The following is a 12652-nucleotide window of genomic DNA, read 5'->3' as shown; positions in this document are numbered from 1 at the left end:
AAAGAAAGTTTAAACTCAGAAAACATTATGAACATAGAAAAATGGGAGAGATCGACAAAAAATAGTGTCATAAAGATGAGACAAACTTTTTCATCACATGTTTTACTTATCTCAACAATTAAGTTATTTTATTATATTTCCGTCTATAACTTATTTTCTTGAACTATCATTCAAAAGATGTACACAAATGATATCATTTACCATATACTTCGACAAAAAAGCTAAGATTCTCTTTTGTGTTTTATAGGTTGGCCACAAAATATCTGTGGTGTTCGGGTAAAGGGATATAAGTCATTTTTTTGTCCAGGTGGAATTTTGTTCCCCAGGGGCCTGTTTCATAAACACAGTAATAATATTAAGTAATAGCATTACAGTCATGAAAATAATTTTATTAACCGACTAAATTCTGTTTCATAAACGTTTTGCACGAGTCATAAAATACGTACAGTAATATTATTAATTTCTTAATGAGCGCATTCTATCAGACTTTGGTTGCGAATGGTCATGCATGGTAAACAGTGGTTATAGTGTGTTTGTATCGTTTGCAGCCAGGTGATTTGAGGTTAAGGCTGACAAACATAACCTAGTTGGTCTGCACTCTACAGCTATTTATAACAGTTGTTGAATGAAATAAGTTTTGAAGTGCTATGTTTAATAGCAACAACAGAGTAAATCGTACTATGTGTAAAGGTTTGGGAGACATTTATTTCAGATAAGATTGTAAATCATTGCAATTCGAAGTTATTGTTTGTTATTTGATTCAGTTGATTTACGAGTAAAAGAAACAATTTGATAAATCTAAAATATTGTGAACAGATATTTATCATTCCTAATTGTTCACGTCTCTGCTGTTGTAAAGTTTGCAACTCCAAAAACAGTGTATCAGTGACAGAAGTGTGTGTGTGTGTGTGTGTTGTGTGTGTGTGTAAAACTTGCACCTCGTGTCTAAAGAAGTACCGTATGAAAATATTAAGCAGTGAAAACTTTTGATGATAATATTGGAGCAGCCTTACGGACAGTGTTAACGACAGGGTTAGTGGACCCTATAAGGCGTCTTATGCAAGATATTTCAAGTTCCGTTATAGTTCGGAATACTGCGCAAGTAGGCCTATTTACATAAAAAAGCTTAAAAAATTATTGGTGCAAGAGTAAATAAATACAAATGCAAATGCGGTGAAGTCGTTCCTAGAAAATATCGTATTTGAGTTTGAATGTGTGGATGTTGTAGAAGATTAATGTTATGACGAAATTAATAAAAATATTGAAATTGTCTTAATGGGCTTTTATTGCTGATTATGTTGTAAGTAGTATTTTCAAGAATTTACCTGACTATACAAAATATAAATATGTTCTAATTATTAGAGATTGTGATGTGGAATTGTAGGTACGGTACCTATAAATCTCGTAAGTAAATTTTAGTTTATCAATAGGGATGGTTAAAGTAGTCCATATGTTTTGTAATACATCCACTTGTTGATATATGTCTGCACAAGATCTTGGCTCACCAAGATCTTCACAATGTTAATTAGTCAAGAGTACCTATATAGATTCAGGTTGTCACAAGTATACATTGAAAAAACATTTCAATAGGTACAGCAAAAGTTAATATTACTATATTTTGTGATGTAAATGTCCCATAGACATATATTTCTGAACAATTATTATAATTTAAAAAATGACAAGAAAGGAGGGGAAAAACGCTAAGTTCATTCATTCAAATAACATAAAAAAAATGAAAAATATATAGTAATTACTTTCTAACAGTTCTATACTGTAATTTAATTTAGGTTTGACCCTTTCCAATTGTTCCTCTTTTTCAATTAGATAAGATAGCTTTAAATTTCAGTATGGTCCATCTACATTGGCGTCTATGACAATTTGTAAGAATGGAGAGGGACTTGGTCAGTCATTCATTTTGTCTCTGATGCTTTTTAAAATGGGGAAAAGACGTGAAAATAACTTGAAGAAACAGAGTTTTTTTTTTTTTTTTTGCGAAAAGTTCACGAATTGAAAGGTCAACTATTTGAGGGTTTTCACCAACAGTAACAAAAAAACTCTAAGAAAGAAGCTTGGATGGAATTGCGGGATTTTGCTGTATCAATTGGCTTGGTAACGAGTGATAAAGATTATATTTATGTACGTAACGCAACATGACCAAACATGAGAACCAGAACTGTGTTAAGTACGTAATATTTTTCTTTGTCTGCAATTGTATTTTAGTCTGTTTTAATTTAATTCCATGCATGTCTGATACACAATGATATTGTCCACCACTACCCAACCAATGCAGAGCAATTTGTAGCTGTTTCTGAGAAGTTAACGATTTATTCCTTTCTGTGGGATGTTCTAACAAGTTATCAATTCTTTGAAGGACATATCCAAATGTTTCAAAATTTAAGCGAAACCTTTCATTATTCATTATATTCGTAACTTTCTTGCATGGTTGTAGGATATTCGTTGTCTAAAATTTCTTGGACATCTGACAAACACTCCCTCTTCATCACTATTTGAGTCAGAATTATCTATTTCAAATGTTTTCACGGTTTTATCTTCAAAATCTAACCCTACATTGGCATTTAATTTTTAAAAATTATTAAACTATTACTTAAAATACAGTCATGGAACAAACGTTCATATTATTAATAAATTTAATTATCTTTGCTGCTTTATGAAACACTTTAGTAATTTTATTATTTATTTTAGTAATATTATGAGCGTTTACAGTAATAAATAATATTATTAACTATTACTTTTATGAAACAGAACAGTAATAATATTACTTAATGCTATTACCATTTTAGTAATGGTATTAAATTATTACCTTTATGAAATAGGGCCCAGATGAACACACACATTAAATTATACAAGTGGGTGTGTAAAAATCAAAGAATACAAGCAGTTGATGTGTTTTATTTGTGTAGAAAATTATTTGTAATAAGGGTTCCAAGTTTAATTTTCATTTATCTCCGAACTCATTTTTATGACTTATCTCCCTTTACCCAAACACCACAGATATATTCTTCACAACTTGAAAAATACGCCTTACTTAACTTGTAAATTGTATGAAGCAGATGAGATTATTTTTGCATTAATTCACATAAGTAAGCTATTCGTAACCTATAATCAATTGCAATACCAATTTTTCTATTTACGAAAATCAGTTTTTGAATTTATAAATACTGTATTAGGAAATAGAGATTTAAAATGAGATTCGAAGTGAAAAGTGCATGAGAAAGGGAGAATGTCAACTCAAGACAAATAAGAAAAAAAAGAGGCATTGAGGCATTCCTTGAATAAGAACTCTACATACATCATTTAACATACAGGTTGATTCACGAGGATTTACTGCCATTTAAGGAGCTTATTTCCAAAGACATTCTGAGCAAAAATTTCATATAAACATATGTCCTAATCTTAATATTTTCATAGTTACACTAATTTGAAGTTATTAGTAAAATACCTTTTTTCTTTAGTTTTAAGGGTAATAGAATGCTACAAATAGAGAATGAACTATTCATATTATCATTTCTTTAATTGGCTAATGTCCTGAAGCTGTTAATTGCTTTGTACAGATTTTGTTTTTCAATTTTTAACTAAAAATTACATTATTCTTACACGCTTATCACAAAAATTGTTACAAATCATACGACTTTAGGAACTTGATGCTTTAGGCCGGGTGCACACAGAATCAGTCGCGATGCGACACGGCACGGTGCAACGCTACGTTTTGCTTTACAACGCCTCGCGACAGCTTAAAACTGTCTGCTCACGACAACTGATTTGCTGGCTGTGGGATTGGTAAACTGGCCTAGGCTAGAAAATGGCGTCAATAATAGAGGACTGTCTATATGAAAAATTCTATTGTACTTGCTTATTATTTCCTAAGGATGCAAGCTCCTAAAAATCTATACGATTGAAAGAGTCTTAAAATTAAAATGTACTGCACAAACGTCATTTTTTATGTTTGTGACTACTTCACGACTCACAATAAAGAAAAATAATACATTAAATCAATAATGAGTGATAGTATAGAGCAGAAAATTAGACTTACTACAAATTACACTGGTCAACAGTCATTTTGCGCCAGACATAGAACTAACAAATTCTTACTAATTTCGACCTCCTGAATTAAAAAATAACAAGCAAAATGTTCCATCACTTCGGGTTTTCGAGATGCACAATATAATTAATTTTCTATGCATTTTATTTAAAAAATCACCGTATTTCGTGTGTAACTATTTTGTCTTACAAATGTGAAGGCCCATTATGTGAAAACAATATTAGTATAACTAGGGCATCATGTTAGAAGCACTTGTAGAAAGGGAAATTATTTTATTGCCCTTCTACGAGTCTATTTCGAGGGAGTGAAACAGGTTCGCGATATAAATTCACTTGAGTTTACCTGATTTTACTTGAGATGTGCATTTCTTTCACGGTGAGCTTTAATTACATTACTGTAGTTTATATTTTGCAATATATCACCATGTCAAAACCACTTCTAGAAGCAGAAATTGTTTTATTGCCCTTTTCGGTTCCATTTGGAGGGGAAGAAACAGGTTCGCCGTATGAAAACGCTTCAGTTTACCAGGATATTTCTGTGGTATTAGTATTCTGTGTAAGATGTGTATTTCTTTAAAGTGTGCTTTAATGATAATATTCAAAGTACGAATGGTTTATATGTGCGGATTTGAAGGCTGTAGCATTGCTTTTTGGAATGCAATTAGGCTACACAAAATTTTGCTGCTTTCTGTACGAATTGGACAGTTGCGCTCGAGATATTTTATTTTTATTTTATTTTAGTGGGTTATTTTACGACGCTGTATCAACATCTAGGTTATTTAGTGTCTGAAAGAAATGAAGGTGATAATGCCGGTGAAATGAGTCCGGGGTCCAGCACCGAAAGTTACCCAGCATTTGCTCGTATTGGGTTGAGGGAAAACCCCGGAAAAAACCTCAACCAGGTAACTTGCCCCGACCAGGATTCGAACCCGGGCCACCTGGTTTCGCGGCCAGATGTGCTGACCGTTACTCCACAGGTGTGGACTCGCGCTCGAGATAAGCATTATAAAATAAAACGACAATCACCAGAGCCAAGGAAGAAAAATATTATACATCAACCCCTTGTACCTCAAAGCGAAGTAATTTTACCCCTTTTACACAATAAGTTAGGGTTAATGAAGAATTTTGTTAAAGGGATAAATTATAAAACTGAAGCAATTTCCTGCTATTAATAATCCGTGGTGCTACACCCCGTGAAGAGCCCAGACCGACCAGCTGGCTGCTGGCCTCACGTCCATATGCCAAAACAGAGGTGGACGATCATCCAACTAGAATGGAGGTATCGTGTGGTTAGCACAATGATCCTCCCCCCAGTCGTTATATCTGGCTTTCGCAACCGGCTTTCGCTACCTATCACAGCTCCCCAAGTGCATAACGATGCCAGGTGACCACCGGTCCCATACACTGGCCGAAATTCCATGAGAAAATTTCTTCCACCATGAGGACTCGGACCAGTGCGCATTCCTTAACATTTCCTGCTATTAGTGATTCAAAAATAAAAGAGGAAATTCTCAATGGACCACAAATTAGAGAAATAATGGACAATCACTTCGAATCTTTGCTGGAAGGAAAAGAGACAGCCGTCTGGATTGCATTCAAGGAGGTTGAATTAATTTTCTGGATAACTGTAGAAGTGAGAACTGTGAAGAACTAGTGAAAAATTTACTGTTGGCGTATTAAACTAGGAGTTGTAAAATTTCCCTGAAAATTCACTTCCTTCACTAATATCTTGACTTTTTTTCCCGAGAATTGTGCAACTTCAATGATGAGCATGATGAGTGCTTCCATCAAGAAATTTCAACTATGGAAAAAAGATACCAAGGACAATGGAGTACCAATATGCTAGCAGACTATTGTTGGACTTTAGCTCGTGATGTACCTGATGCCCAGTGTAAAAGAAAATGCAGAAAAAGAAAGCTGTAATCTTCTGAACAGTGAATATTTAGCCTTATTGTCATTATATAAAACAATATTTTGAATAGATATAAATTCCAAAATTTCTTAAAAACCGTAACCAACAACTATTTTTATTGTCATATTCGTATTCAGGAGGCTCAAGTTATATAGAAAACATATATCACATACCTAGCGCAAAAATAAATGTTAACATTTGTTACGCAGTGTTATTATTAAAATTATTATTCACCTGGTGCTTTCATCTCATTTGCAATTTTTCACATATTTTCAGAAACCAAATTATTCTCGTGATATTGTTTCAAAGATTGTATAGAACGTATCTCTCCTGTACTAAAACAAGTAATTTATCCGCATCAAGCTCCATTATGAATAATGTGCACTACACAACAGTAGTATTTTTTGCAGATAATGAAAGCGTGTAATCATAGCCACTACTAATGCATGCGCAGTACACTGCAGCTATCAGACAGTCTCCTCGCGATGAACTTCTAGCAGTCATTCGATGTTGTCTCTTCGTGTCTCCTTGTGTCTGCTCGCGACTGTCGTGTCTGATTCTGTGTGCACTACATAATAAGAAATCAATGGTAGACAAGTAGCACGAGACAAAATGTCGCGTCGCGTCTGATTCTGTGTGCACCCGGCCTTACAGTTTATTTATGCATCCTAATTGAAGAATTTACAAGAGTGGCGTGATTTGTAACAACTGTTGTGATAAACGCGTAAGAAACATGTAACTGTGTAGTGGGGGGGGGGGGAATTCTGTTCGAAGCAACTATGAAATCCACAACACATTTTTTGCTTCAGAATACTAGTAATTAAAGAAATGATACTCTTGAATAATTCATTTTTTATCTTTAATATTCTTTTACTCTTAAAAGGCATCTATAATGAACACCGATCAAAATACCTCTCATTTCTCGTGAAAAACAACTGAATAGACTCCTAGAGTGGACTTTATGTTGTCAGCAAACAGCTGGATACATTAAGAAGATTGATTGATTTTATTCTTAAAACTAAAATAATGGGGTTTTACAAACAACTTCAAATTAATGTAACTATGAAAATATTGAGATTAAGACAGGTGATTATATGACATTTTTTATTCAGAATGTCTTCGGAAATAAGCTCCGTATATGGCGGTAAATCACCTTGTATATTGAATCCTTAATAACATGTCTCCCTCATGACAAAATATTATTTCCCTCCAACAAACACAGTGCCTTCTGGCAACATTTTATCATCATTCTGTCACTGGTAAGTTCTTGTTCCAGAGAAAGCCTACATACGGGGAATTTTCATGTGAATTCTAATAGGTGATACTTGAGTCTTCGGTATACTGAATTAGTGGTACTATGAGAAAAAAGTATGAGAACTTCTGCTTTAAAATATAATTCAATTACAGCTGCTGACAATAATAATAATAATAATAATAATAATAATAATAATAATAATAATAATAATTAGAAAACATACACTTCTTTGACGAAAGTGGCATCTGGCTGTGGGTAGGAACCTCCTTCATTCCTTCCCATGGTGGCTCCAGGATGGAAGAAGTTAATTCTCAAGTAAGTATAATCTCCTTCCACAGATTGTGAGATATTCTTAATAGTTGATATATGAAAAGGAACAGCCAATCCAAATACAGGCAGGATGACTGTTTCGTACTTCCGATCTGCCAGTAAGAAAAATTAGGCAATTGTTACGAAATATATAATGGATTTCAAATATTCAGAACACTACACAAACTATTACTTACCAACATAGATTTTCAATTCCCGCACCTCTGCTTCTCGAGGCATTTGTCCATGATTCTTGTAACTCACTGTAGATTTTCGTACCTTCTCTTTCTCTCTGCCATCTGACTGCTGTGCAAGTCTTTGCTTGGCAGCCTCATTAAGTGCTTGGGCTAGTTCCTTTTGGTGCTGTTTGCGTTTCTCCTCTGAAGAGTGTTCAGACTACATAACAAGAGGCATATAATAATATAGCATTATGATAGTTCACTATTTCAAACACACAAGTATAAAAATAACGATAGCCTGCTGTTCAACAATTATGTATTGATAAAAGAGAATTTGCCTCTAAGGACGAGATAAAATACCTACAAATATGATACAATTTAGAACCTCAAAATTTGTGTAAGGGTTCTGACAATTATGCTGATATAAAAACCAAAAATATTTGTGGCTGAGCCATGTGGTAACATTAGCCATGAAATTATTCTAAACACTAAATTACATTAAGAGAAGAGATGAAAAAGCAACATGGTTTAATATCCAGAAAACTGAAAGAGCTGAAGACTAAAGCTCAGTATTGAAATGAATGTCTTAAAGAACATTAAGATTAATCTGTAAGAGTCATAGAGTTGAAGAAGAAAATATAAGTGTAATTATAAAAAATCATTCCAATAAACAAAGTACAACTGAAGACGTAAAAATTAAGATGTATAAAGTTTTGGTTAAACCTGACATCTTTATATGTAATATATATGGGTACAAAAAGTATCTCAAATGAAACTTCTGTGACCCACCGGTAACAGTATAAGATAAAAATAATATAAAAATAATAATAGTTCATTGCAAAACAACTTCCTGAATTTACAGGTTGCCAAAATGACAAGGTATAACAATATTAATGCTAATAAATAAGAGGGAGAAAGGAACTGGCCATCCTACCCTGTTATCTCCTGGCCTAGTTGCTCTAAGTGGTGCCTTCTTGGTATCAATTGTGAGATTCAGACCTGTCTTCGGACAGTTGACTAAACAAATGTAAAATGAAACTCAACTATAACCATACCAGAACCACAAATTGCCGACATTTTCAGTAGTCTACAAGTAAAGGAATGCAATATGTAATTACAAAAGAATTCGGATCTTAATCTGACAGGAAATTTGTGAAATAATCTAAGTAAGAGTTGCAATATTTAATGGTAAGAAGAAGTAGAAATAAGAAATTTCAGCATAGAGAGTCAGAAGACAAGACTTTCCAGTTGAATTAAATGCTATATGCATATGTTATGAACAGTGGGAAAATACAATTGAAAATGGTACGAATAATAATAAAAAAAATATACAAAAAATTGGGTTTCTGAAATCATATAATATGACAGTCCTACTTACCCGCAGCTTAGATTCTAGCACAGCAGTTCGTTTGCCACGACCTAGAATCTCTGGTTCTTTTCGAGTTTTCTCCTTTTCTTCTTCCTCTTCATCATCTTCGTCATCCTTCAGGAAAATACCCACATTCTTAATCCTCTTTTTAGAAGGAGTCAGAACAGTGGCTGGTTGATCCTTCGAAGAATAAAACATCATATAAAGTTTGACGCAGATGAAACACACGTGGTCAGCAATTTAAAATACTAGTTGAGAATATATTTTACAGTACTGAATTGATTTATATTTCACCATCAATCGAAAATTGATCAATATGACGTTATAGCACAGTAATCCAATATTTTAAATCCTTGTTATGTAATTTCAGCTTTTCTTTAAAGTAAGCAAGGAAAATAATGTATTCAAGTAAATATTAAAATTTTCATATGAAGTCTTTTGCAAAAAAAAAAAGTGTCCATTTATCCTACAGTAAAGAGTTCTAGAAAAAAAAAAAAAAAACAAAGGATAAAAATTATCATTTTCATGTCATTCAATATTCTCTTTTACTAATATTTAATATATTTAGTTTAATTAAGAATTTGACAAATTCAAAAGGACACGGAAGAAGAAAAGGTGTTCACATGTAAACTTAAAATTCTTTTAAAGATAAACAATCACTTACAACATTAACTTGAACAGTGTCTCCCACAAAGAGAGCGTACACTTTGCCCTCCTTATCAGTAGCTTCCTTATTTGTTAAGCCAGAGAGACCAACATTAACGTTAAAAACCATATCTTTACGGGCAACAGCAGTCGTTTTCGGCCCAATAACGAGAGAGCTTTCTCGAAATTCAATTCCTGTTGCAAATCCAAAGTTTTTCGTAAGGCTTGCCACTAAATCTGGTTTCTCTTTCTCTGCATACTTAATACCAGCCTGGTAAACAGCACTTAATGTTGTGCCATCTGTTAGAACCTTCATAATTTCTTCTTCAAGAGCAACAAGGAAATTATAATTTTCCTATAAAGAAAGAACAGTTGTGAAAATCAAAACATTGAATATACAATACAGAAATTATAACACAGTAAAATGTATCTGCATTACATAAACTAAACAAATAACACAATTCTTTTATATCTATACATCTTGATTACATAACTTTTAACACTATATCACTTCAGAATATGTATTATATGTCTTTCTCGTGTTAAATTTTACAGTACCTGGTTAATATGTTTCAGCCTATTATGAGCCATCTTCAGAACTAGTTGGTGCTGATCTTGGCACCTTTTGTTTGTTTTTTCTGTGAGAATATATTTGTGTAGTGTAATGTGGAGTCAAAGAGTGTGTGTGTTCTGAAATTGAGTTGTGTGTTGAGAATTTCATTTGAATGTGTTTTTGTGTGTCTGTATTTCTGAAGATGGCCCATAACAGGCTGAAACATGTTAACCAGGTACGGTAAAATTTAACACGAGAAAGACGCCTTCAAAAAGTTTGGGAACCACTGCATTAGACTAATATATCCGCTATGGTTCATCTACTATTTGTTTTAATCAATGCTTTTCCCAATCTTCTTCCATCTCCACATTGTAGTTGATTCCACTAACAGTTTCTATATTCTAAAATCTTTATCTATAACTTCAGATGTTTAACTGGTATCTTATGTCTCCAATGGAGACAAAGAGGAAGGCAGAAAATAGGAAACATTTGAGAAAGCTGGATTTGCAGTGAAAGACCTGCCCTTAGACAGAACACTGAATGAATGTCTCCAATTTAAACCATATCTCTTCTTGTAAATCCTATTACATATCATAATAATGGCATTTCTGCCATTTGTATTCTACTTTTGTATCCTTTTCTGAAAATCCATAAAACTTGTTTATGATAAAAATTATGCACATTTAAGTAACAAACATCTACAAAGTTTAATAATAAAGGTGTTACTTAAGCACAAAAAGCTTTGTAGAAAAAAAAATCAGGCTTACATAATCAGAAGAGGAAGAAGTGTAGAAAAAAATTAATAATAAAATTCGCACTAAAAATCATCCTTTTACTGAATTACAGTAGGCCTACTTTAAATTTGTTTTCTTTGCTACACGTTACTGAATATTTGGAATCTCAAAAAATGTGTGTGTGTGTGTCTAATGCTCTGGATTTAACAATGAAGTCATCATCCTTCTTGCTTCCCAATATTTTGATGGAAGGTCCACAAAATTAAAAAAAAATGTATGTAACATGAATTTTATTTATCATTTTAAATATAAATTATCTCTAATCCGTTTGGAATATTTAAAGAAATATTATTTTATTTCTATATAAAGAACATAGTGGACAAAGTCTACAGCAAAAGAAAGAATAAAGCAGAAGTATCAATGAAATGATTACGCCTGAATGTGGCAGTTCAACTAGTAGAAATAAAATATGCTTAGCCTCTTCATTTATTGCTGCATAACACAATAATCAGAATATATCACATTTATAGTCACAACTTTCTAACCTGAGTTGAATCTGTTGGATTAACAAGAAGTGTGCGTACGATATTGGAACAGTAGGACTTGTATCTAGCACCCAGAGAGCATACAATAGCTCCGAAGTGTAAAACATTCTTATCACTGACAACACTGAACTTCAGGTTGTAATTTCCACCACTCTGAATGATGGCTGGATAGCACATATCTAGTTGGCTAGTGTCCACACCTGTTACATATTTCTTGTCTGTTATAGCTGATTCAACTCCTTCTGCGAGTTTTGCATGCTTTACTTTCTGCAAAGATACATATTAACACATTATTCTTAAGGCACAATGCATCTATTATATTTGTCATGGTATATCAAAGTCAAACCAAATGAAAGTGAGGGAAAAAATATTATTTGTAAAACCAAGAAGAAACTGTAAATTACTAAAAAACACAGAAAATATGGGAAGATAAGGAATTTTGAACAGTTACTTTGTTTGAATAGTTATATAAGTGTAAAATTCTCTTTATTTTTATTACTATAAACCAAAATCGTAATTGATAGCCATGTTTATTCCATGATCATACAACTTGTATGTCCTATGAAGCCATATTTTTATTTTTATGAATCATGGTAAATCTTTACTTTAAAGTTCATTATAAGACCAGAAGTAGTAGGGAAAAACAAACTACTTGATAAAATCCTGTGTCAAAACCAATCTGCATTCCACAAATTTCACAATAGTTTCCACCTTTCGGGTTTTTAACCCCAGTCCCTTTGATAAAAAGTCATCAACTACTGAGTTACATCTGGTATATTTTTAAAGTGCAACTGGATACACTAAAATAATTCACGCCAGTCACAACAGCAAATGGTATAAATACATGTATCTTCTGAGTAAAAAAGTAATTCGAAATCCAATCTAGAAAGAATCATATTCACTATTAATTGCATCTGAATAACTAAAATCAATTAAGTATAATTACGACATTTCTATGCAGTGTTTGGAAACTTTCGAAATTGGCCTTAAGCATTCACTTTTGAGACAAATAGTTTGATAATAAAATAACCACTCCTCAAGGAAAATAATAAATTACTGTAATTCACATAAATCAAATTATACACCTTAAAA

General features: G+C 32.8%; 1 protein-coding gene across 3 annotated transcripts in view; it reads right to left on the bottom strand.

Moving 5' to 3' along the window:
• Positions 1–12652, bottom strand: part of dre4 (SPT16 homolog, facilitates chromatin remodeling subunit dre4) — a 53588-nt gene that overhangs the window by 30333 nt on the left and 10603 nt on the right. For all 3 annotated transcript variants that reach the window (XM_069832995.1, XM_069832997.1, XM_069832996.1), the window contains exons 6-10: positions 11561–11827; positions 9748–10083; positions 9093–9263; positions 7733–7931; positions 7450–7648 (exon numbers count right to left, since the gene is read on the bottom strand). In XM_069832995.1, the coding sequence (XP_069689096.1) occupies positions 7450–7648; positions 7733–7931; positions 9093–9263; positions 9748–10083; positions 11561–11827 (1172 nt within the window). The remainder of the gene's footprint in view (positions 1–7449; positions 7649–7732; positions 7932–9092; positions 9264–9747; positions 10084–11560; positions 11828–12652) is intronic.

The sequence above is a fragment of the Periplaneta americana genome, chromosome 8, assembly GCF_040183065.1.
Source record: "Periplaneta americana isolate PAMFEO1 chromosome 8, P.americana_PAMFEO1_priV1, whole genome shotgun sequence".
NCBI classification, from domain to species: domain Eukaryota; kingdom Metazoa; phylum Arthropoda; class Insecta; order Blattodea; family Blattidae; genus Periplaneta; species Periplaneta americana.
This window is presented reverse-complemented; position numbering and strand designations above follow the sequence as displayed.